A 27497-nucleotide genomic window follows, 5' to 3' on the forward strand; every position below is an offset into this window, starting at 1 on the left:
ATATTTAACGGTTTCATTTTAGCTGCATCGTTTAACCAAAACTCGAAACTTTAGGATGTAAACAAGTGACATTTATGTGGCTTATATGTTTTTTTTTTTTTGTATTTCTCACCACAGGGAAGTTCATTGAGCACCTTGGCAATGTGACGTTCACGGACAGTTTCCTAGGCAGTAAAGACCACGGCGGAGTCCTGTTCTTCACTCCAACCTTTCAGCCTCTGGATGGTCTTGCTTTGCCGCAGGTCTCGTTCCTCTGTGGTCTTTTGATTCAGAAGCTGGAGGTGCCCTGGGCTAAAGTGTTTCCCCTCCGACTGCTGCTCGCTCTAGGGGCTCAATACAACGGTGAGCCCTCATTAGAACATCCGTTATTAAAACATTTTTATTATCAGAATATATGATATTAGCTAATCGTTCCACCCCTCAAGTCATGTGACCTGTTGTTTATTTTTACAGTGTATCCCTGCCCATTGGTGAGCGTGCGTTTCCGTGACTCAGTTTTTAAAGAGACAGGACACACCATCATGAATCTGCTCACAGTACGTGTTCACATTAAACCCTCACTTTTATGTCCTGGTAGTATTTTACTCATTCATGTAAACTTGAATGAATTGTCCTGGCATGTACATAATATACGTATAAAATAAGGTTTTAAACTGTAGTGTAGTGTATATATTTGAAAAGACTGTATTTTTATGTTTATATATTTGATTGTTTATATGACTTAATGGTGTGCAGCTGAGATAAAAATCAGTTATTTGCTACCAGATTATTTGGTTTTAGCCTATACTCAATGTCAAAATTTTAGGTTTATTGTGGGATTAATACACATTTTCTAATTTGTGAATGATTTGTCCCTGCAAGATTTTAAATTATTTCAAAGGGCAGGATTCAAAGATGGTAGTTTGAAGCTATTTTTCCACCTTTCTAACCCGAGTCTCTGGTTCAGCTCAGGACAGTTAATGAAGGAGATTAGAGAGCGCTCAAGACTGAGGCCTCTCAAAGTGTACTTCAGCTCTGAGCCACCCTTGATTTCTGAGAATTACAGAGCTTCTTTGGTCTCAATTCTAACTATAGTGCTTTCAAGTACATTCACTGCCACTTTCCTGGGCACAGGCATGGAAAAATGTGGGCTATCTCTGCAAGATACATTTAGTTTGCATCGAAATTGGCTTATTTCTGGTAATTCTACTATGCAAATCCATTGTGTGTGTGGAGCAAGTGCTGGTTTGTTGTCTTCTCGTTAATTGTGTCATCAGGTTATGAGCTCCTATTGTTTTTTGATTTGACGGTTGTCTTAGGAGAAGTCAACTTCGAACACTGGCAGAATTTCATTGATCGCCTGTCGGAGTACATGTCAAACTAGTGATCAGAAACTACACATTTTGGCCTGGGATCAGAGGAATCTTTTAGTATTTGCTAAATTGTCTCACGGACAAAATCGTTCAGTGTGCACCCGGCTTTAGGGTGAGCTCACACTTGGCCAGTTTGGATCAATTAAAACAAACTCTTGTGCGATTCATTTGAATAATTGTGAACGCTGCCATCCGAACCCTGTAGCGCACCAAACAAGCGGACCGAGACCCATCTTTCCAAACCAACTCTGGTGCGGTTCGACTGAAATATGAACACAACACGGACCACAGACATTTAAATGAGCCAAAAACAGGACGTGATGTCACAAGCTGCGACCCGAAAAAGGACAGAATGCTCAAGTATACCTGGTTCCTCTCTTCACAGGAGCTAGGTTACCACAGTTCGCTACAGGCATCACAACTGCTTCTCCTTTCAGCAGATCTTTGTTTGTGTGCAACAGAGGAATTCATGATGCTGTTTTGTTTCCTTTATACATTTTATACGCTTTTCATGAGTGCTCAGCTGGTAAAATGCCATCATGTACCTTGCATACAAAAAGCGCATTTAGCACAGCGAACAGAATTGTTTTGGATGTTAGGTAAGTTCTGCTGCAAAATCTACGTCATAAAAGCTGTTTTTGTATCTTTAGGCTCTGTGTTAAAAAGAACCAGGACTAAATGTATCAAGAGAACTGAACTACAAGTGTGAACACACCCTTAAACGTGTTGTCAAATGTTAACTATAGGCCTTGCATCCCCAAAATCTTTCTATCCACCTTCATTCGTGTGTTTTGCTGATTCTAACAGGATCTGAGGAACTACCAATACAGTTTACCTGTGGTGGAAAGTCTACGAGTACACATGGAGCTGGGAAACAGCTACATCGAGATTCCCAAGTCCAGGTTTAATGAGGTCAGGTTTATTTTTGAGTTGTGCAGCAGTCAGGCTGATGTTATTGTGTTGTTGTCATTGACTGTGTTGTTTTGTTCTGGCTGCTGCAGATGCTGAAGGTGGTGAACTCCTCCAATGAGCATGTGATCAGTTTCGGGGCCTGTTTCAGCACAGAGGCTGATTCTCACTTGGTTTGCATGCAGAACGAGGATGGAAGCTACAGGACTCAAGCCAATAGTATACCAGGAAAAACCAGGAGAGGTTTGTCAAGCACTGCTGCTAGAGCTAGGCGATATTGCTAAAAATATGTAATAACTTTGTTTTCTCTTAAAATGGCTAAAATGTTTGGTAACACTTGTTTAATGCATTATATATAAATGCTTTAAGTATTTTAAATGCATTAATTATGTCCTTTAATGCACCTTATAATGCATTGTATGGAATAATTGTAACCAGATTTGTAATAATTGTAGTATCCATTCTAAAAGTTCTAGTGGTGAAACACTCATTACGTTGTTTATTGTATCATATTTGTCAAGTGTCTTTCTTTTGCAGTGACTGGAGCTAGTTTTGTGGTTTTTAATGGTGCTCTGAAAGCCTCATCAGGATTCATTGCCAAATCAAGCATTGTGGAGGGTAATGCTTTTATACAAGTCAGTTTTTGAACACTACATCAGATTATTACTCTCAAAAAGCAGGGCTGTATCATCACGTTTTCCCTTTTTATCTTTAGATGGGTTAATGGTGCAAATCCCTCCAGAGACAATGGAGGGTTTGCGACAGGCCCTAAGGGACCAGAACGACTTTCAGATACCCTGTGGAAAGGCAGATTCAGAAGAGACGCGGGAAAATGTGAATGTACGCTGGGTCGACTGGATCGCACCTGTCAATGCTGGGTACCGACGATTTATCATACAACTTTTGAAAGTAGTCTCTTATGGTTCGTTTCCACGGAGCGGTGCGGTACGGTTCATCTATGGGACCGTAAACTATGATCCGGCTTGCGTTTCCACCACCAACAGTATGCTTATGATAGGCGTGGTATAGCGATCGACGTAATTATCACGCGAAGAAGAAAGCGACACAGTAAACAACCAAGGACGACATATAGCAGATCTTGTTCTTGTTTCTTGGCATGTGGCTGTTGTCACAAGAAGAAGACACGATTTGTTTGAGCCAAGGCTGCAAGGAAAAACACAGCCGAAAAAGCACACAGAAGTGACGATTCTCTGTCAACCAATGAATGTTCTGGAGTGAGTCTAGCTCCACCCTTTAGTACCGGACTACTGTGCTAGGTACCCCAATGGGAGGGTGCCAAAAAAGCGGTTCGGAATTAGGGTACCATTCGCAACTTCTGACAATGGAATAGTGTTAATTTCGTCAGACGAGACGAGACTAAATATGTTCGTTAACGACCTTTTTTTCCATGACGAAGACGAGACGATGACGAGACTGCACCAATGTCCAAAAACACTGACTAAGACTAAATTAACATGCATTATTGTTGACGAAAAAGGACGAGACTAAAATGTTTTGCATAAAATAAAAACTAAGATAAAATCTCTCTTCATTTTCGTCTACAATTGTCTCTACTTTTTCATCATGAGATGAATATTCAGCTGTTCAAAATATTCCGAATATTCCCGCTGTTGCTCGAGTAGGTTACAGGTCTCTCATACTCCTCCTGTCATCTCGCGGCCGCGCGTGTGTGGTCACGTGGTTCCCGGAGCGCTCAACACTTCTAGCGCTGTGTCAGTGTATGTGAATGGCTTAAGCCGCGCAAGTTACACAACAGCTTCACTATACAGGTGTTTGCAGCAATTTTTGGTAAACCGTACAGCATAGTGTGCGTCAGCCACATTTACAGTATCATTTTATTAGGGAGAGTGGTAGAGATGCAACATTGTTAACATTAATATTAATGTTTTTCTTGTATTTAACCCTCAGGTATTCCTTACTAATTAAGTCACACTTATACTCATTGGTGGTCAAATGTGACCATACACCTTAACTATTTTAAAAATAAATAGCCTATATTTTAATTCAATAATATTTATTGAATATTTTGAGTAGATCTTTTGGTACTAAATACTATTTGTGCAATACTTATGGTCCATTAATGACCACTTAAAATATTTTTCTTCTAATATTTTTATTATTTATATTACAATTAGTGTGTTAATTAAGGTTAAAATAGAGAATTCCACTGCAAAGAGGTAAATTAGAGCCATTTTGTGGCTGGAAAAATACAAAAATTCACTTGTAATGCCATTACCCACTGGGTGCCTGTATGGCTCTGTAATAATACACATGTAGTCTAGTTGCTCAAAAAAGTATTGCAGATCATAACTGCTTACTTATTTGTGAAATTTTGAAATGTTAATAATAGTGAATAGTAAAGAATGCAAGCAAATATAATATAACCCCAAAAAAGTGTAAAAAACGTATTGTTCCTTATAGGCTATATACATATGAATTCATACTGAATCAAGATCGAAATCAATATTTGTGCCCATCGTCTCATGAGCTAATGCTGATTTTAGGCATCTATGCTGTAAATCAACCAGTTAGCTATGGTGTTGTTGCACATTATGCAGGTTATATATATTTTATGTAACTTATTTTGCCACAAAATATATTGAGTTTTCCTTTGACTAAAGCTAGACTAAAATGACTAGACTTTTGGTCGACTAAAACTTGACTAAGATACCTTGTGTTGTCTTTTGACTAAAACTAGACTAAAATGACAAGACTTTTAGTCGACTAAAACTTGACTAACAAAAAAAGATATGTGAATGACTAAATATGACTAAAACTAACAAGGACATTTGGCACAAGACTAAGACTAAATTAAAAATAGGTGACAAAATTAACACTACAATGGAAACGGCTAAAATTGCGTACCATACTGAACTGTACTGAACTGTACAGAGGTACTGCTCAGTGGAAATGAGCCATTATGCTCACCAAGGCAAAAACACAGTAAAATCAGTAATATTGTGAAATATTATTACAATTTAAAATAACTGTTTTCTATATATTGTAAAATGTAATTTATTCCTGTTATCAAAGCTGAATTTTCAGCATCATTACTCCAGTCTTCAATGTTACATGATCCTTCAGAAATCATTCTTATATGCTGATTTGCTTCTTAATTATTCTCAATTATTATTATTTCACTATTAATAATAGTGTTTTTTCTACGTCTTATTACTATTATTATTACCATCAATGTTGTTTTTGATGCTTGAAATTTTTGTGTAAAGGGTCATACATTTTTCAGGATTCTTTGATGAATAGAAATTTCAAAAGAAGGGCATTTATTTGAGAGAGAAATATTTTGTAACATTTTAAATGTCTTTGACTGTTGACTGTTATTTTTTAAACAATTTAATTTGTCCTTGCTGAATGAAAGTATATTATTGTATGACAGTTTCCACAAAAATGCTTCAATGCTTTGATAATCATAAATGTTCCTTGAGCAAAGCGAAACTTTTGACCAGTAGTGTATCAGATGCTTTCTTATGGATGTGCGATATGCCAATACTGTACTGAATAATCACTCTACTGAGTGATAAAGCACTATTGATCGGTTTGGCCGCTGCTGCAGGTGACCTTGAAAATGTACTCTGCATTAATTGGGCACTATTTAAGATTCATTCCTTCAGCTTCCTTCAGTGGTTAAGATGCTGTGTCAAGTCAAAAATAATTCCCCTAAGAAATTATAACATGTTTTGTGTGTTTGCGTGTTTGCAGAGTCACCAGTCCAGTGGATGGTAAGTCTCTGGAGGGGGTGTCCAGCATCAAGATCCAGCAGGACTCTGAGTTTGAGATGGATGGCCGAACCATGAGGTGTACTGAGGTGTGTACTGTGTGATGCCTGCACAATGAGTTCCTTGTTGTCATCTCTGGTTCATGTACCATCTCTCCCATCAGGTTTTCTATCTGCTGAAGTCTTCAGACGTTTCCCTATCTGCCATCCTCACATCATCAGCTCAGTTTCAGAGAGAGATCGCCACCGCCAGTTGCGCTGCCCTTTGCCCACACCTCTCTGTGCTCATGGCCAATGGATTCAACTCTCTCGCACTCCGAGTCTCCACCGACTCGGACATGGTAAATAGTTTTCGGCACTACATTTCTCAGAAGTGTTGATCAGGGTTTCCACGGGGTCATAAAAAGTCATAAAAAGTCATAAAAACGTCCGGATTTTCCATACAAGGTCATAAAAAAACATAGCCACGTCTAAAATTTATATGCTCGTCCGTTAATTTGTTCTTCCATCAAACTTTGCTCGCGGCGTCTATGGCATTCATTTGTTTCGCCTGTTGTAGTTCTCTATGAGGAATCTGGGTGGTATCACACTGGTATCACAGCGTTCCAGAACTACAAGGTCCATGCGGCAGCATACAGACTTGTCGGAAGGACTTTCACAGAAACCCGTGCGAACTCCGAACATACTGTATCATACTGAGTCACTGTTTAGTTTAATTGAAATCATCCTGGCAATCACAATGGGAAAATGTACCTTTAACGATCTATGGCTCGAAGACGGTGCGTTTAGTAGCTGGCTCAAGCCAGGCCCGGTTCAACGGGGGTGCTAAGCACCCTCAAACGCAAGTAAAAGCACCCTCAGTTGATACTGTAATAATATTGGCGAAACAGATTTGGCAGATTTGCACATTTGTTTCCTCTGGAGAACGTCAAATGCATATATTACAGCAAGTGTTTGCAGCGGTGAGTATTGCAGCCAATGATTGCAATCACAGATATAGTTATTGATCTCTTGAACGCCATCAGAATCTCTGTTTTTAGGGTTTTAGGGCAATAATTATCACGGACGTATCGCCTGCGATAATTAATGCGATATGGCTCAGCTTGTCAGTGAACTACGGCTCTGTGTAGTAAATGCCTCTCTATCTGAAAGCAGGTGATGGCGATTTACTACCAATCAAGGAACCGGCTTTACTGACGAGATGCGCCTAACAATGTCATGCGATATATCGCCCAGCCCTAGGACAAATACAACACTGACCAACCGCCACATCCTGCTTGTACAACGTCAACAGATGACAACAAGCATAATAACGGAACAAAATTATTTACAAAAGCCAGAGCAAATATTTTAGTTTGTTTCTGTATTTATTCTATATAAAAATGCAGATACAATGTATCTGTGAAATGAGATACTAGTAAAGGCTGATTTATACTTCTGCGTCGGACCTACGCCGTATCCTCTACGCCGCAAGTTACGCGTTAGTTTTCATTTATACTTCTGCGTTGTTGTCTGCGTCAATGTGCAATTCCACATGCAGACCGCTAGGGGCAGTGTCTAGGGGCATGTTGATGGTGACCCACAGTATCAAGGCAAACGCCGAAGAAGAAGCATGTTTACATTGTCGGAGTATCAGCAGCCGTCATGGCGTCAGATAGCGGCTTTTCTTGCAGCTTGAGTTCTAATCATAATCATCTCTAGTTGATTAGTAGAGTTACAAAAGAGGCCATCTGGCGCTGGAATGCGTTTTTGAAATCATGCAGAGCTCGTGACACTGTTTTCAGTATCGGTAGCTCATGCACAGACGAGCGCTTCAATCGCTTGTTGTTGCGGAGACTTTTCATTCCGTTGAAATCACAAAACAAAATGCACGCTAATGTGTCCCTGTTCTTGATACACAATCACTGATTAACATCTTTGGTTTCAATGAGAAAATAAATAAACTATACACAGCGGATCTATGTTTTTATTCACTAACATAAACAATCTCTGCACTACAGTGTTATATAGCAGATATAAGGATGAAACTATCATCCCATTTCTGGACACACACACACTCCTATCGCAGATTTATTTATTTATTGACCTGAGGGATGGGTTCTGGCAGACCAATCACGGCGCTTGCGGTCAGCGTAGAATTGACGCGTTGTTACATTTTTGGAGAGGTGTGCGTATCACACAGCCTACGGCGTAGCTACGGCGTACACTCGACGCAGAAGTATAAATTGGCCTTAACACTTCTGTGGATATTCCGTATCATAGCAAGCAGTGATTCTCAACTGGAAAAAACGCTGCGTTGCCAAAACGCTCTCATGCGCTCACAGAAAGGCATTTTCAGCTGAGCCCCTAGTGTTTTCAGCCGTCTAAAAAATGCTTTGGTGGACACATGGCGGCCAATATAAGGTGACATTAATTCCTTAACCTGCAGTGCATCGCGGGCAGCCCCAGATTATTGTTGTTTAAATTCACTGCTCGTTAAAACATCACACTCTTGGTCGAGACAAACTGTGACCACTGTGTATGATAAAACTCGGTTGCAGTGACATTAATTTCTTAATATTATGTCAGGAGTGCAAAATAATCATTCGGTAACTTAAGATATTTTGAATAGAATAAAAACACACACTCATATTCAGTCATGTCTGCTCTGGTTTATTTGTGTTCACACTGCTGCACTGAACAGCGTCTGTTAGGGCTCTTAGTCTAAAAGTGCGCATATTTGGAGAAATATTGATTTATTCTCACGTTTGCTAAATATTTCGTCGTACAGAATACTTAAAAAAATAAAGAACTGTCTGTCTGAGCTTTGTGAAAAACAAACCCAAATAAACATGAATACACGTGAAACAAAAAGCTAATAATCACATGATTACGATAGTATATGATTTGTGTGTGATTTTTCATGTGATTTCGTTTTTTTTTTCATATCAATAAAGGATGTTTGCGTAATAAATGCTAAGAAGGTGAAGTGATTAGCTTCTTATAAAAGGCTTTACATAACATATTTCAACAACATTATATGACTAAAATCCACTTTAAATTGCAATTGGAAGTTATTACAAGCTCTTGATGGTGGTTTAATGTGAGTTTTGATTAAAATCAAAAATATGTTTTTAAAGAATTCACATAAGGTCCCAAGAATATGCTTTTTTTTTTAGTTTTTTAGAAAGACTTCAGATAATCGGTGGATTAATGTATAGTGGGATCAATGTGGTGTAAATGACCAAGCCATGCAATGCCAAAATAAAGACTAATAGCCTCTGAATAAAAACAAATGATTAATGAATTGATTGATTAAGTCTCATACCCGGCAGAAATGTGAATGGTTTGCCGAATGAGAACAATAGAAATGTGAATGGGGCAGTTCCACACAACAGACATAGACAATAGAGTGCAAGTGGTTGTTAACAGGGCAGTAAAATATTTTATCAGGACACTAACATGACATGGGGCCTGATTCACGAAAATCTTCTTAAGAAAGAAGTTAAGATAAATTCTAAGAAGTGCAATTCTTGAAAAAGAGTTCTCAAATATTTTCTTCAGAACATCTTAATTTTTTACTTAAGAAGAAAATGAAAGGTGTTATTTGATTGAAAGGTGGGTATTGCTGAAGACTCGCTGAATGAAAAACACCTCAAAGCCAGTCTTTTTGCTCTGCCTGCAGATTACCGTAGATATCATCATAGGTGTGCAGACTATTTTCGTCGTTTGCGACTTGGCGTCGTGTTTTAATGCACCGTGTCGTTAAAATCGTTATTTTAAAAGAGCCTCTCTCAAGTTCAGCAGTCTTTCTCATTCATTTGTGCTCGGTCTTTCTTTTCTCTCTAGAGTGAATGCGTCCGGTGTGTGTGTGTGTGTGTTGTGCTGCCTTGCTAGTTCTAGCTTGAGTGAGCACATCATGCGTGTAAAAGATCGATCCCTGTCACTTCAGAGTACTCGTCCATATTCACGGTATTATTAGTAATATATATTATATTTAGCTAGCTGCTGTTATGTTGTAATTGGTTATATTTAAAAAATCAACCCAACAAATTCATTAAACATCTTACATTTTGGTATTTAAGAAAGGTTGGAGATATCCTAACTGTAAGAAGTTATTTTAAGAAGAAATTGGCAGTTATTCTTACGAATGTTTCGTGAATCCGGCCCATGAAAATAGTAGAAAATAGTCATACAAATGTCATAGTTTTAGAGATAACATCCTCAGATTTGAATTAAAGCATGACCACACACAGCTTCATTGTGTTTCTAAGTTTATACAACAGCCACATCATATTTTTATACATTTAAAAAAGATATTCTTAATAACTTTATATTTAAAAAAAAATTTTTTACACTGCTTCTTTTTGGAAAAAATGGTTGCTGGCATCACTCCTTCATTACTAACTCTCAAGACACTGTAGTATGTAGATTATATACATATGATACGTTTGTAATCCACTCGTTGTGTCTTTGTAGGTTGAGTACCAGGCTGGCTCTGGTGGCCGCCTCCTGCCTCAGAAGTATATGAACGATCTGGATGGGGCTCTGATTCCCGTCATCCACGGAGGAAGCTCCTGTGTCCCCCATCAGGCCATGGACATGGAGTTTTTCTTCTACATCTCAATGAGCATTTGAACGCTGCTGACTTATAAACTTTCCCATCACAGGCAGCCAGTGGGAACTTCATATTCGTTACCGATGAGTTGCAGATGCATAGAAATTTCTGACAAGGTATGGAGAGTTTGATGCATTTTAAAGGAAATAAAAAAAAAAAAAAGCACTTCACTGAAGTGGAACTATATTGGCGATCCTTTAGAATAAAGCAGAGGTCTTGGATCAGCAACAAAAATAAAAACGTGAGAACTGTGCTGTGCTTCTTCGGTTGTGTTTCAGGTTGGATGATGGTCGATGAATGTTGGTTTGAACTCGAAACGGAATTGTTTTTGTATGACTATTATGTCAGATATACAGAGAACTATAATCATAACTTGATTGCGCACACGGTGACCGAGCATGTGAAGTCCTGCATTTCTCAAATTTCACGTCTGTTTTTTCTGATCTGGAATCTGCAGTGGGTTTTTTTTTTTTCATCCGTCATAATTTACTGTTACCATATGAAGTAGCTTCATGCGGACGTAAGAATCCATATGAAGATTTTATGTACCGATTATTGTACTTTCTAAGTACTGCGTCTTATGATTAGTCGATGTTCCTCGATCTGTAAAATACACAGAGGTTAAAATACTCCTCGGTTTGATTATTTAAAACGTATAGATGAAATCATCTGCTAATTCAATTAAGCTTTTATTAAGCTTAAATACTATTTTTGGAACAGTTCATGTGTTGATTAAAGGTGATATTTTTGATAGGGCATTGAAATTATAACTCATTCTGCAATTATAACCCAAAAAAGCGCAGTTGAGTGTATAGCTCGATGTGATGCTTATGAAAACATTGTTGGTTGTTTGGTTTCAAACCACATATATTTACCAAAAATACAGTTCAGTGTAAAGGAAAAAAGACTTAAGATCATCTCTATAAAATATTTTGCTTTGACATTTATGTCATTATTTTCACACTACTTTGATTTAAAGTCTTTTATTGAGATCTTTAAATTACTTTATTTGACTATTAATTCATTTTACTGGACAAGCTGAAAAACAGCCCCAACTACTAACACTACAGATGTGTTGTTGGTGTGACCAGCCAGGAATTGAAAAATCTGGCTTTTAAAGTCGGTCTGAAAAATATCTCAATACTTTCCATGTTTTTCCATTTTTAGATTTTGGCCTGCCCACCATTATGCCAGTTAATGAAGCTGCCACATGGCCTCACCAGTGCTTAATTTGTGATCAGTTTGATCCGGATCCAGTGTATCTCGTCGAGTGAGGCGTTTATGGGCGTTCCTGACGAAAGTTAAACAGATGCCGTTAAACAGAGTATTGGTTGTGAAGACAGAAAGGGAAAGATTAGCGAATCACAGTGTTCTTTTTTGCCCATCCCGGCCATAAATATGCTATTTAAATTAGTGCAATATCAATAGACATTGTGAACGACACGTCCCCAGTATTTGGTATTCTTTATTTTGCTCAGCTGCTCTCCGTTGAGCTCCGCTCTGTATGTTGTTAGGATGACAAAAAGACTAGCTAATAAGTTAGTCTTGTCTGCCTCAGGTTGCGTCTACATTAATCCGGATAGATCTGAAAACTTTTCAAAGTTTTTGTTTCAAACCGGTCTGGCATTTTCTAAAAGATTCTCATCCACACTGAAACGTCGGAAAACGCTAAATTCACCTTACAGTGCATGCATACAGCCTCACAAAAGCTCACTGAGATGATAGACAGAACAAGACATAATCAAGTTATCGCACAATTCTTCTGGCAGGATGATTTTTATTCAGCAAAATATATCACCATTCACTGATGCGTCGCACATATGATTAGTCTAAAACGCAACTGCTCATGTTTTGCCACAGGACAGCAAATGCAAGTAAATTTTCTCCATTTCTCCAAGTAAATTTTGTCGTCTTTGCAGGACTGTGATATGAAAAGTGTACAAAGTAACATATTTTAGCATCTGTGTGAAAGTGAATAGCACATAACGGGCACAATACTGGGATGGGTTCGATATGCATCACGACTACACTTGCGTCATCGTTTTAAATTACCTCCATTTTCACAGTCCAAACTACAATGCGAAAACTGCGTTTTTAGATTTGTCCACTTTGGAGAGCATTTTCGTTGCTAAAAACTCCTTCTCAGTGTGGACGGAAGGCCAAAACGGAGAGAAAAAGATGCGTTTTCAAACAAAAATGTATTAGTATGGCCAAGGCCTCCAATGGTCTTAAATCAGTGCTCGCCAATGTCAAAATGATTGAGATGGCCAATCAAATCAAAGACTGCGAGCCTGAATTCTAGCATATTGCTTCAGTTTTAATGGTGAAAGAGTGTGAGGTAAGATGCATGCAGCATCAGTAATCATTAAATGTTTATTAAATTAATGTCTGACATATCTTGCGATAGAATTGTTAAAAGACTGGCACTGAACTACTTGACTTCTTTAGTCTAATGTTGCCATTTTGATTGGAAAATATAGAATTGATGTTATTTTTAATTATTGCCACAATATCTATATAATACACATTATTTGAAATTGAGGCCTGTAAGCCCCAGAGTTTATTAAGTGGAGATGTGAGGACATGGCATGTTATTTTAAGCATGTGTTCTGTGCGTGTTCCGGCACCTTAAGATTGACAAATTAAGCACTGGTCCTCACTACTACAGATGGTGAAGTATCTGTTACTTTTAATGAGAGTTTGACAGATTGAAGAATCTCATGAAAACTCTTTCCTTATAAATTATGTTGGATTAAGTAGCCATTTTATAAATGCAATAACCTTGATTCCTCTATTCACCAGACTTTGGTCTTGCAATTTTACATTCTGTTTAAAATGTACCTTAAACCTGCAAAACAAAGCTCTCCCCCCTGCCATATGAATTAAGATTATGTTCATGCCAAGTTTCTGAAATTCATTTTTAAATGCTGCAGCTTAACAAAAATCTAAATTTGCAAAATGCACTTTTACTGTGATTGGTGAAATGAAATACATGACGAGTGATTGTTCCTTATTTTTTATTTCATTTTTCATAATAGTGATAAAACACAACGTAAACAGTGATGAATCAGTTTATTTGATATATCGACGTGTATATTTAAATAATCTGAAGGCTTCTATAATTCTGTCACAAACCAAATACAAATCTTCTTAAGATACAGATGATTGTTACGGAAGGATTGAGATTAAATGTCTGAAATGAGCCGAGCGTTTTAGACATCTCAGATCTTCTCACTTATATTTGTGCTTTGTGGAATACTTTGGGAGTTAAATTATTTTCTCACTGTTACTGATTAATTAAATCATCACAAGTATTTTTATGCTTTACATAAAGCTGTTAAGATGTACCAGTTTGCATAATGTATATCTATTTATTCATGATAACCAGATTTATTTGATTAATAATCTGGTATGGGACCTAAGGATGTTCTTCAAAACAACATTCATTTCTAATATGTATCTCATGTAGAATAAAATTTTGATAAATATGCAAGTTCTTTGTCTCATGCTCATTTATGACAACATCAATTTATAACTATAAATAAATTGAGATTTTCCCAATGGGTGAGTGATTTGCTGCAAATTTACAATATACAATTCTATTGCAATTGATTGTTTTTTTTTTATTTAAGACACTGTGAACATCAAACAATACAGAAGCAAAAGTATGTTCTATACACAATGACTCAAATGTATTACGAATGAATTTGATGCAAGCTGAATTTCTATGCCATGAATGCCTCAACCACCGGTTGAATTGTTTGTTTCAAACCTACATGTCATTTAAATGTTTTGTATCCTGTTTTCTTAGACATTGAAGCACTAGCCACATAACCATTCATTTCTATTGAATTGCCTTTAACTGTAGGGTGCGGTCACATTAGTAAAATTTCACGGGCAACAAAAAGGTCCATTGTCAATAGCATAGAGATACATTATATTGCCAAAAGTTTTGGGACGCCTGCCTTTACATGCTCATGAACTTTAATAACATCCCATTCTTAATCCGTAGGGTTTAATATGGAGTTGGCCCACCCTTTGCAGCTATGACAGCTTCAACTATTCTGGGAAGGCTTTCCACAAGGTTTAGGAGTGTGTTTATGGGGATTTTTGACCATTCTTTGTGAGGTCAGGCACTGATGTTGGACAAGAAGGCCTGGCTCGCAGTCTCCGCTCTAATTCATCCCAAAGGTGTTCTATCAGGTTGAGGTCAGGACCAGTGCTTGAAGTGAAAAAAATACAGTGCCGGTACTCACCAAAGGGGGCGGGGCTTTGTTGGCGGGGGTTATGGGGGGATTGTTTAGTCTATAATTCAAGAAGGTCCATATTTTAAAGCTCTTTCTAACTTAAACTCTGCCTTAAACTTAAGCTCTGGGAGCATTTTTCGGATTTCCACCTGGATTTGGCCTACCCAAATTGAAAAGCTTGCCATACCCACATACAGTGGTCTAAATACACAATTTTGGTGTCATTTTACAGGAAACCCTTTTAAGTTACATAAACCACTGCTAAAAGTGATAAACATGTAAGTATATGTTGTCTGAGCTGTAATAACCTCCCAAAAAATTTGATTTTTTTGGTTATAAATTCAGTTTTGAAAGTGTATAACTCAGGCCCTGTGCACCCTGCAGACAGTTGGGCTGTTTCCACTAGATTCCAGAAAATACTGGAAAAAAGAATTTTGTCTTTATCATGCTGTATGCAAGATTTATTAAAATGGACTGTGTACCGGCGAGTACAGCCCCACTTCTAGCACTGGTCAGGACAGTCAAGTTCCTCCACACCAAGCACAGCCTTCCTTGTCTTTATGGACCTTGCTTTGTGCACTGGTGCGCAGTCATGTTGGAACAGGAAGGGGCCATCCCCAAACTGTTCCCACAAAGTTGTGAGCATGAAATTGTCCAAAATTTCTTGGTATGCCAAAGCTGGTGACTTCTTTTCAGTGCACCTCAGCATGCGCTGACCCCGCTCTGTGATTTTACGTGGCCTACCACATCGTGGCTGAGTTGCTGTTGTTCCCAATTGCTTCCACTTTGTTCTATTAGCACTAACAGTTGATCCTAGAATATTTAGGAGTGAGGAAATTTCCCGAATGGACTTATCACAGTACCACGGTTGAGTTCACTGAGCTCCTGAGAGAGACCCATTCTTTCACAAATGTTTGTAGAAGCGTCTGCATGCCTAGGTGCTTGATTTTATACACCTTTGGCCATAGAAGTGATTGGAACACCTGAATTCAATGTTTTGGAGGGGTGTCCCAATACTTCTTGCAATATAGTGTTTATGAAGCACAGCTCACACAGAATTCACTTTCAAACCAAGTTGGTCAAACTTCAATACAAGCGAAATCTGAGGGGGCAGATTTTTCCAATTCGATCTTGCAGATTCCTATTGTAATGACTTGATTTTGCCCAGAAAATTTCACTGAGTAATGGTAATTGTGACTGCACCTTAAGGATGCACGGTTGAAAATTTTCATTTTAGTGTAGACGCAAGATTATAGATGGTATTTGTTCAGTTTCAGCAACCAGCAATGAATTATTGTCAGTGCAAATTGGCACCTTAGTTAAACTGTTTATAATGGTAGCAACCATTCAGTGTCCAAATATTTCTGTGAAGTCACCAACTCGCTTGAGCTGCTCAGTTTGCATGGAGTGTCTTCTTATCAGCATCCTTCTAGTCTTGAGATCCTTAGGAAAACCTGCCGGAGCCGAGGGCATGCAAGGCTTTGTCCCTGCTGCTACGCCACTAACTGCTTTGTTGCTGGAGCCGATGCTGCTTGAATTTCCGCTTCCAGTGATGTTTGGGATCAGGGCATGCTGGTTCAGAGGAGGGAGGAAACCAGCTCTGGGATGGGAAATGGGATCCAAAAGCGCCCCAGAGCCCCGACGCTCGTAGCTGATTGGATTCCTCCTGTGCAGGTGCGTCAACGAAATGTTCTCAAGAGACTCCCTGGAGCCTTGCAAGGTAGGAGAACGTGAGTTTGCAAGCTTTCTCTTCTCCAGATGTCCTTTACGGTCTTCAGGAGAGTTGGCAAGGCTCACGGATAGTTGAGAATCGGAGCTGTAGTGATCCATTCCTAATTGCCTTCTCTGGATGATGTTGCGGAGACTGGACACGGCCAAATTTGGCAGGGATTTGCCCGGATCCTTATCAGCCGGTAAAGCTTCCACGCTGCTTTTGCTATGAAGATTGGGATGGGATAAAGAGTGTAAGGACGATAAGCTATCAAAGGACATGTTTCGGCACAGTGCTCCTTCCGGTCTTAGACCTTCAAGATTTCTTCCTTGACTTACAGCTTGACTCAAACAGTTGGCTTCTTTCAGATCAACACTGGAATGGCGCGATAGTGGCATATTACCGAAAGCCAATCTCTTCATTCTGAAAGGCAACTCCTCTTCGAGTGTGATGTCCGGGAGTTCCTCCATAGCCGAGGTGGTTTTGGCCTGCTGTTGGGCCAGAAAAGACTGCGGGATTTTCAGCCAAGGCTCCGAGTGTAATCTTTGAAGATTGTGGAGTTTGCTCACTCGACTGTGCACCAGGGGAGCCTGGTGGGATGGAGAAGGTGGCTGCGAATTTGTCGTGCTTTGGAGGTCCTGGAAGGAAAACATATGCTCTCTAGGACTAGAAGAAAGCGTCCCAAGTGGAGATGTACTGAGGAGAATATCAGATGGAGAAGCACAGGGAACGATGGAGGAGTTTTGATTGTCCCATTGTTCCACCATTGCAAGTGGAGGAATGGATAGGTACTGTTTTGCCATTTGCCTTCCACATGCAAGTTTATCAGGGGTGATGATGATGACTTCTTTTCCTCTGGCTTTGCATGCATCTATCAACATTTTAAGAGTTTCCTCATCGTTGGCATTGATGGCGTATATCAGAGCCGAAGAACCAGCGTGGTCCTCAAGACACGGGTCCGCCCCGCTACCCAAGAGCAGCGCCACCACCTCAGAACCAGCTTGCTCCAAGCAGGCGTGCATTAAAGCCGTCTTCCCACTTTTATCCTGGATGTGCGGGTCAGCTCCACTTTCGAGCAGGTACCCCACCATTTTAACCTTCGAAACGCTTTGGTGGTCCGTATGCCTGGTCCTGCAGGCGACCATCAGGGGTGTTTCGCCACACTCGTTACTCTCGTTGATGTAAGCGCCGCCTTCCAGGAGTAGCCGTGTGAGACGGAGACGACTTAGGTAGACAGCCTTAAGCAAGGAGTTGCTGTCAACATTGACCACTTGTGGACCTTCCATCTTCACCTCTTTCACTGCGACTCACACATGGGGATCACGGATGCTGCCATAACAAAACCTGTGAAGAGGGGGAACAAGATTAGCCATGCAGGTAAAGCCTGACATATATATTACAATAATATTTTTCAAAATGGAACAGTTTACTGAACCTTTAGGTAAAATATTAAAGATTTTTGGATTAAAATATACAAAAACCACTACTACAATTTTATGTTTTGTTGACTGTTGACAATTGTATCCAGGACACGGTCCGTGTGTCGCCTATCAATGACACCATTACCATGTTACCCTCGATTTTCCGATTTTATTTTGTAGAAACCATGCAAACACCAAAGACGCTTTAATATATTATGTGATTTATTAGACAGCTGAGCAGCTGTTTAGATACGACTTCGACAGAAAACAAATCATTGTGATACACTCACCTAAAGGATTATTAGGAACACCATACTAATACTGTGTTTGACCCCCTTTCGCCTTCAGAACTGCCTTAATTCTATGTGGGATTGATTCAACAAGGTGCTGAAAGCATTCTTTAGAAATGTTGGCCCATATTGATAGGATAGCATCTTGCAGTTGATGGAGATTTGTGGGATGCACATTCAGGGCACGAAGCTCCTGTTCCACCACATCCCAAAGATGCTCTATTGGGTTGAGATCTGGTGACTGTGGGGGCCATTTTAGTACAGTGAACTCATTGTCATGTTCAAGAAACCAATTTGAAATGATTCGAGCTTTGTGACATGGTGCATTATCCTGCTGGAAGTAGCCATCAGAGGATGGGCACATGGTGGTCATAAAGAGATGGACATGGTCAGAAACAATGCTCAGGTAGGCCGTGGCATTTAAACGATGCCCAATTGGCACTAAGGGACCTAAAGTATGCCAAGAAAACATCCCCCACACCATTACACCACCACCACCAGCCTGCACAGTGGTAACACGGCATGATGGATCCATGTTCTCATTCTGTTTATGCCAAATTCTGACTCTACCATCTGAATGTCTCAACAGAAATCGAGACTCATCAGACCAGGCAACATTTTTCCAGTCTTCAACTGTCCAATTTTGGTGAGCTTGTGCAAATTGTAGCCTCTTTTTCCTATTTGTAGTGGAGATGAGTGGTACCCGGTGGGGTCTTCTGCTGTTGTAGCCCATCCCCATCAAGGTTGTGCGTATTGTGGCTCCACAAATGCTTTGCTGCATACCTCGGTTGTAACGAGTGGTTATTTCAGTCAAAGTTGCTCTTCTATCAGCTTGAATCAGTCGGCCCATTCTTCTCTGACCTCTAGCATCAACAAGGCATTTTCGCCCACAGGACTGCCGCAATCATTAATTGCATTAATGAGAAATTGAACAGGTGTTCCTAATAATCCTTTAGCTGAGTGTATAGCTCAACACAGTTAATCTTATGGTTTAAGTCTGGTTTTAAACAGATACCATGTTTTACCATGCCTAATATCGATCTAGCTCACTGCAGTCTGAACAAGTGTCTCATAGTAGCCGCCAAGCGAATGCACAGAGTAGCATTAAAACATAACTTTCAACACACTCAAATGTATCTAATATGGTAAAACAGCGCAGCGTTCCCCCACATACACATGAGCGGAAGAATCGGAAGCGCTCATCTACAGCATAATAAAAGCTATGTGTGTCGCGTTCGTCTCTTATTAGCAATTGCTCCGGCACCTCTTTCCGCTCCCACCCTGCTTCATATTACAGTAACGTTAATAACTCTTTAATACATTAGCTCATCCATGAATATGATTTCTGCCCGAGTCCCATCGGATTCTTTTCCACCGCCTTTAGAGGTGAAGACAACAACTCCCATGATTCCGCGAAATCAAGGTGTCATCAAGCTACGCCTTTGTTTTGAAAAAGCGCCCTCTAGTGGTGAAAATTACATATTGTGCCTTTAATCTAAAAACAAGAAAGAAAAAAAAGGTTTACGTGTTTTTTTGTTGAGCATCATACATCAGGCTCTTGTGGCTCATGTAGTACTGTCTGATACAGTGAGAATATGAAGGAAAAAACACCAGTTTTAGGAGGCCCAAATTAAGCAAAAATATGCAATTTGGTCCAGTTGCTGATGTTTATATGGCCAAAGAGTGAGACGAAAGTCTTGATTTACATCTTGTGATGTAAATCAATGAGATCTTTATGATGGTATAGCAGATATGTACATAAAATGCGTCACTATATCTCCCAATAATGTCTAAGTAAGATGATGTATAAATGCTTCGTTTTATGATCAAAACTAGTTTTAAAACGTATAATCCAATGCAATACAATGATGATTGGGAGATGAACCTTCCTCAAAAGATGTACCATATTTGCTACTCGCATTTTACCACGATTTTTCTATAAAATAACGTTTGGATAATCAAACCTTAGTTGCTTCAGTCCAGTAAATGTTCATCTTGAAATATTACTAATAAAATTACATTCTCATGTTCTGTAAATATTTCACAGCAAAAAGACCACAAGCTGAATCTGGACCACAATTTGACTAAAAGACCTTTTACTTGCTAAAAAAGTATAAACTATCAATCGGACTACAACAGATTGTGTGCTAGTTTTTCAGTAACATTTGGCTGTATTGATAATTTAGAGGCCTTAGAAATGATACAGTAGGCTCTTCTTATGGCAAATTACACACATTACAGGTACAAAATGGAAGACTCGAGTAGCTTTTGAGTTAAATTGTGGTGCACTCATTATTAGATTGATTGATTGGTTGCACACAAACGCTGCAAAATAATATAATGGAGCCAAATGCACTTTCCGTTTTGTTGTTTGGTTTTTTATCCTGTCTTGCTCAGCAACAAGCTCTCTTTCTGTAGAATTACAGCTCCAGTACTTTTTTTTTTTTTTTTTTGAAGAGCTAAATTCAATAAACCGAAGCAGAGACCTTGGCTTTATTGTTTGCCATTACCGCCAGACAACATTCTCTGCGGTGCCTGTCCTTTTCAGTACGAGCGCAGAGCTTGGCCTCCCTCCCTCACTTTCTTTAGCAACTGCATCTTTCTAAAGCCATTGTGTTTGCTGTCCTTGGTGTTACTTTCTCAGAGCCTGCAGAACATCATGCCTCTGATTGGGGTTTATCAAGTGTTTTTGAATAAAGTCAATTAGAGAGACATTTAGTGGTGCTTATGTAAAGAGAGTATAGATACTGTATTCGATAAGCTTCGTCCTCAATTGTGCTATAGCACTAAAAGTGCTCGTAATCATAGGGGAAACCACTTTTGGTGCTATATAGCACCATATCTTAACAGGTTCTACATTACCCCTTTTCCACCAGAATGAACCAGGTGCTAGTTCAGAGCCAGTGCTAGTCCCAGTTCATAGTTGGTTCGACTGACGAGCCTTCTAAGAATCGGTTCGCCTTTCCATATGCTAGAGAGCCACCATAGAGTCAGGTCTTACGTCACTGTATACGTCTCATCTTTCTCAGCAACTCTAGCGAGGCAGCGGGAAACACAAAAACACCAGGCTTGTTCAAGATGCATCAACGTTGCGCAGACGATCAGCATATGATATCAAAATACCGCACGAGCGATTCAAAGCATAAGGAGTCGTATGCTCTCGTTGTACTTTGATGTCATATGGTGATCGGTCTACACAGCGCAGATGAGTCTCGAACAAGCCTTCCATCAACAATGGCGAACGTTGCATTACTATTGATGCACATGGCTTTACGATCCTACATCGGCATCAAAACACAGTGAATCCAACGCATTTGTGTAGCTCACCGTAATTTGTATAGGCGGATTGAAGCAACCCCAATTATGTGATATTTAGCCGCGGGAATGCAAATTTTAGTAGGCAACCATGCCAAATGTGATTTTTACCGGGGAAGCCCCCCTGAAACGCGATTGGGCTTGTTTTAAGTAGCAATTGGGCGGGTTTTGTGTGAAAACCTGGCAACCCTGTGCAGCGGGAAACACAAACACACCAGGCTTGTTCGAGATGCATCGGCGCTGCGCAGACCGATCCACGTATGAAATTTAAAAAAAACGCATGAGTGAATCAAAAGCATAAGGAGTCATATGCTCTCGCTGGACTCGTTATCATACGGCGATCGGTCTGCACAGCACCGCTGCGAACAAGCCTTCCACCAACAATGCAAACATTGCGTTACTGTTGATTTATATGGCTTTACGATCCTACATCGGCATCAAAACACAATGAAAACAGCGAATCCAACGCATTCATGGAGATAACAAACGAGCAGCGGCTGTTAGCTCCATTAGCTGCTATTTCAACAATGGCGGATCTCAAGTTTGTGTTGGTCTTGTTGACCCCGCCCCCAGCGCCTGACGTAATCGGTTTTTACTTCTAACCCTGTTCTAGCCCAGCAATGTTTTGGTGCTACTTAAGAACCACTTTTCCTGGCTCGGAGCTGGGGCTTTGGGTGTGGAAACACAAAGAACCGTTTTGAAACTAGGCTCTGGCTCCGATCTAGCTCTAGCACTGCCTTGGTGGAAAAGGGGTAACAGTCCATCTCACTACAGTGGTTCTACAATAACTTTATGAAGCGACGAGAATAGTGAATTTAGAAAAAAAAACTAAATAACGACTTATATAGTGATGACCGATTTCAAAACAATGCATCATGAAGCTTCGAAGCGTTTTGAATCAGCGAGTCGAATCATGATTCGGATCGCGTGTCAAACCGCCAAACTGCTGAAATCACGTGACTTTGGCGATCCAAACCGCTGAATCGACTCACTGATTCATAACGCTTCGATTTCAAAACACGGCATCATGAAGCTTCGGTCATCACTAAAGTCGTTATTTAGGGGTTTTTTTGCACACAAAAACTATTCTCGTCGCTTCATAAAATTATTGTAGAACCACTGTAGTGAGACGGACTTTGTCACGATGTCTTTAGTACATTGTGATAGAGTGTAAATAGAGTGTAAAGTGCATTGTGTCAATGGAGGCCTTTCTGAGCCATCGGATTTCAACTAAAATATCTTAATTTGTGTTCCAAAGATGAACGGAGGTCTTACGGGTGTCGAACGACATGAGGGTAAGTAATTAATGACAGAATTTATATTTTTGGGTGAACTAACCCTTTAAGAACCACTTTTCCTGGTTGGGAGCTGGTGCTTTGGGTGTGGAAAGACAAAGAACCGATTTGAAACTAGGCTCTGGCTCCGAACCAGCACTGCCTTGGTGGAAAAGGGGTATATATGGTAGCAGTGCTATATAGCACCTCAGCCATTTAAAGAACCGGTGAAGAACCACTGAAGCACCAAGATATGGTGCTATACAGCACTTAAAGTGGTTCCCATATGATAACGAGCCAAATAAACACTTTTAATTCTTTATAGAACCTTTTTTTTTTGCAATGAGACTTCAATATAATGCATTCCTAAGTTGTATACATCTTAGGAATGCATTGTATTGAAGTCTCCTCTCAATCAGTTTTGCTAAACCATTTGTAATTGGTCTTATTTTTGTCTTTCAGAATCTGGCCTTGTGAATAAAAGGCACATTTTTGAAAACAATCACTTCCAGACATCAGTGCAGCTGCCATGCTACTCAACTGCGAACATGTCCTTTTTATATACATTTTTCAGTCGACATGAAATCGGCAGTTCTTGTGTACGATTCATAAGTCCATGTTATTTCAAAGATTTCTATCGGTGATCTTTGAAATGTCTGTATTCTTACAACCTTCCACCAAATTGCAATGCTTTGCTTTGCCTCTCAAACAACTGCCCTTTTCAGCGGATGTTATGAAGTCTCAAATCTCAAAAAACATGTCGACTTTAATCACATTGGCATGATGTGAAAATCAAAGCCACTGCCTCTGTGTCTGTCAGTGTGCATTCCCTCTGTGTGAAAACAAGGGTTTGAACAAGTTGTCATGAGCAGCTCGCACGCTGTTACCATGGAGGAAATGACGATTGCTTTTGAATAGCTGTGATTCTACCATGTCAGCGATGTTCTGCTCCGCTCTACTGGGAGCAGAGAAGCTCCACTTACGCATAGAAAGAGGAAAGTGGCCTTTGAAAATCCTGTCCAGCTGTTCCTCATTTCAGTATAAATTAAAAGAGCAAAAAAATTACTTTATGCCAATATGCTTATGGTTGTCTTCAGGCTTTTGCAATGTACATGGAAAGATGATATAGTGTATGAAACAGCATATTCAGTATGCACTTGAGATTTTGAAGAGGTCGCAAAGTGTTTCTATTATAATCAAGGCACTGCATATTCTCACTGCTTCAACTTAACCACTGAAACAAATGAAAATAGATCCAACAATGCATTGAGCAAACCTTATTCAGTGCCATCAACTTTGTATCAGGTAAGAAACGAAAGATGTATTTATCAGAAGCTGCTCGTTTCATCGCTTGATGTCAAATACTACAGAGTTAATGCAAAGGTAAACCAGATAAAGAAGAGAAAACGAATTTTGTTCTTACCGTATAATCGCAAACAGAAATTTAGACCGATCCGGATAGTCAGTTATGTCACAGCTGCCTGTCCGTCTGTAGTGTAAATGTGTTTGAGCGCGCTTGCATTGCAGGCATGACGTTGATCAGATCTAAGCGACAATGAGAGGTGTTCACATTATTCACATGCTGAGAGGAGAAACAGGCAGGGTGGGAGAAAGAGCGAGAGAGAGAAGCAGGAAAACATCAAGCCTTAAAATAACCTTGATTCTCAAGAACTTCAGATACACATTTGGACCATTTCAGGTTTGAGAGATTTGAATTAGAAACTATTTAAACAAGGAATTTTGTAAGATTTTGAGGGGCACAGAGGCATTTCTTTCAATATTTCCTTTCTAAGAAGGCCCTACCACAAGAGTGAATTTTCTAATCAGGCATAAAATTATGACCTAATATTGTGTTGGTCCCTCTTTTGCTCCCAAATCAGCCCTGACCCGTCGAGGCATGGACTCCACTAGACCCCTGAAGGTGTGCTGTGGTATCTGGCACCAAGATGTTAGCAGAAGCACCTTTAAGTCCTGTAAGTTGCGATGTGGGGCCTCCATGAATTGGACTTGTTTGTTCAGCACATCGCACAGATGCTCGATTGGATTGAGATCTGGGGAATTTGGAGGCCAAGTCAACACCTCAAACTCATTGTGCTCATCAAACCATTCCTGAAGCATTTTTGCTTTGTGGCGGCACATTATCTGCTGAAAGAGCCACAGCCACCAGGGAATACCGTTTCCATGAAAGGGTGTAGATGGTCTGCAACAATGCTTAGGTAAGTGGTACGTGTCAAAGTAACATCCACATGGATGGCAGGACCCATGGTTGCCCTGACTAGTCTGCGACTATGCAGCCCCATACGCAACAAACTGCGATGCACTGTGTATCCCGACACCTTTCTAAAGGGTAAAGTCCCTTACCTATAACCCAGGAGCCAAGCGATTTAAGGCTCCATACTCTGGGTGTGGACAGGTCCCAGAGGGAACCTACTTTCCCCAATGTCCCGAGCCTCTGAGATCTTCCACTGCCACTTCCTGTCCAGGTTTGACCGGGCATTACTCGGGACCTAAGCCGAGTTGGAAACTCCATCCCCCACGCCGGGAGTAGTTGACTTGGCATGGCTTCCGAGATACACCTGGTCAAATTTACAGCTTAACTCCAGCTACAACTCCAGAGTCAAGCCAACTTAAAGGGTTAGTTCACCCAAAAATGAAAATTCTGTCATTAATTACTCACCTTCATTTCGTTCGACACCCGTAAGACCTCCGTTCATCTTCAGAACACAAATGAAGATATTTTAGTTGAAAGCTGATGGCTGAGAAAGGCTTCAGATAGGCCTCCATTGGCATTCAGTACATTTACACTCCCAAGACCCATTAAAGGCACTTAAAACGTCGTTACAAAGTCCATCTCACCACAGTGACTCTACAATAATTTTACGATGCGACGACAATCGTTTTTGTGCGCAAAAAAAATCAAAATAACACCTTTATCCAACTTGTTCTTGTCTTCCGTTTATGCCTCCACGACCATTGCGCGAGAATAAGACGCAGATCCGGCGTTCGGACACATGACCCAGAAGCGATTTGTTTACAAGCAGAGGAAGACGCGAGTGTCTAAGCTGTTGGATTCTACATTGATTGTGCTTTAGGTCTCGGTGTAGTTCTCAAAATGGGGTTAAAGTGTGCATTTCATGGATTCCCGAACCCCGGCGCTACGTCATATTCTCGCGCATGCGTCGTGGAGGCACACACGGAAGACAAGAACAAGTTGGATAAAGGTGTTATTTTGATTTTATTTTGCGCACAAAAACTATTGTCGTCGCATCGTAAAATTATTGTACGACGTTTTAAGTGCCTTTTATGGGTCTTGGGAGTGTAAATGTACTGAATGCCAATGGAGGCCTATCTGAAGCCTTTCTCAGCCATCAACTTTCAACAAAAATATCTTAGTTCATATTCGGAACACAAATGGAGGTCTTACGGGTGTCGAACGACATGAGGGTGAGTAATTAATGACAGAATTTTCATTTTTGGGTGAACTAACCCTTTAAGGCTCCAGACTTCCCTGGTGGTGGGCGAATCTTATCGTGGCCGTGTCTTCCCCTTTCCTGCCAAGAGTCTGGGAGGGGGTGGAAGTCTGAGTCGCCCTGCATTTTTGGACTTAGATAAATTTTTCAATCAAAACAGCACCGAACTTTGAGCTTTGGTTATAATACCGCATCAACCTCTTTCCAACATGCCCGAGCTTCCAGCTTCCAGCCCCCGAAGTGGAGATAGAGGGACCAACTGGAGAGGGTGCATGTCAGAACCAAGCCTCCCTGGGGCTCAGGACTCTAGGGTCGGAGAGGTCCCCCAATTACCCCTCACCACCCAGCGGGCCGAGCTGCTGGGACCTTCCTGAGATTATAGACCGTTTTGTTCAAAAGTCCCTTACCTATAACGGGACATAACTTGGGAGCCAAGCCGACCTTAGGCTCCAGACTTCCCGGGTGGTGGGCGAATCTTATCGTGGCCAGAAAGGGTGAGTCTTCCCCTGGGAGGGGGTGGAAGTCCGAGTCATCCTGCATTTTTGGACTTTTTCATTCAAAACAGCACCCGAACTTTAAAGGTCCCCTTCTTCGCGATTCCATTGTTCAAACTTTAGTTAGTGTGTAATGTTGCTGTTAGAGCATAAATAATACCAGTAAAATTATAAAGCTCAAAGTTCAATGCCAAGCGAGATATTTTATTTAACAGAAGTTCCCTTTCAAAGCCTACAGCGAACGGCTGGCTTGGACTACATCCTGGTACTTCCTTCTTTAATTACGTCAGTAGAACAGTAGAACAGACTAACCTCCGCCCACAAAGAAACGCGAAAAAGGGGGCGCGGTCTTGTTGCTGTCCCACGTGGAGAAGCGGACGGTCGCGTGGAGAAAAGGAACTGTTGCGTTGAGTGTGTTTATCGCCATGTCATCGAGACGCTGTTATTTTCATCCAGGAGTCAAATCACCTTTGTTTGGCTTTCCCAGGGACGCTGTAGAGATTATTGAACGCATACATCTCCCCGTTAAAAGGCGTGACCTTTCCAACGTGCGCTAAGCTGCTGTCAAATTACAACACAGGAACCGCTTTCACGTGCGCTAAGCTGTGGTCGAATCACAGCACAGGAACCGCTTGCACAATCAGAACTCGTTACGTATTTCTG

General features: G+C 40.4%; 2 protein-coding genes across 6 annotated transcripts in view; one reads left to right on the forward strand and one right to left on the reverse strand.

Annotated features, from left to right (window-relative positions):
- zfyve16 (zinc finger, FYVE domain containing 16) overlaps positions 1-14104 on the forward strand; it is a 38535-nt gene extending 24431 nt beyond the window's left edge. For 3 of the 5 annotated variants that reach the window (XM_079805176.1, XM_079805177.1, XM_079805175.1), the window contains 9 exons: positions 118-342; positions 454-536; positions 2160-2264; positions 2354-2504; positions 2799-2879; positions 2977-3139; positions 6000-6105; positions 6180-6356; positions 10474-14104. In XM_079805176.1, the coding sequence (XP_079661302.1) occupies positions 118-342; positions 454-536; positions 2160-2264; positions 2354-2504; positions 2799-2879; positions 2977-3139; positions 6000-6105; positions 6180-6356; positions 10474-10632 (1250 nt within the window). In that variant the 3' untranslated portion in view covers positions 10633-14104. Of the gene's footprint in view, positions 1-117; positions 343-453; positions 537-2159; positions 2265-2353; positions 2505-2798; positions 2897-2976; positions 3140-5999; positions 6106-6179; positions 6357-10473 lie in introns of all 5 variants that reach the window. The other 2 variants (XR_013815615.1, XR_013815616.1) reach the window with 1 other exon arrangement.
- Positions 14105-16206: 2102 nt separating this feature from the next.
- On the reverse strand, positions 16207-17856 carry ankrd34ba (ankyrin repeat domain 34Ba; the record flags this gene model as incomplete). The annotated part of the gene is made up of 1 exon (XM_079804097.1): positions 16207-17856. The coding sequence occupies one exon, from the start codon at positions 17854-17856 to the stop codon at positions 16207-16209; it is 1650 nt and encodes a 549-aa protein (XP_079660223.1).
- Between the last annotated feature and the right edge of the window lie 9641 nt (positions 17857-27497).

The sequence above is a fragment of the Gobio gobio genome, assembly GCF_949357685.1.
Source record: "Gobio gobio genome assembly, chromosome: 22".
Classification (NCBI taxonomy): Eukaryota; Metazoa; Chordata; class Actinopteri; order Cypriniformes; family Gobionidae; genus Gobio; species Gobio gobio.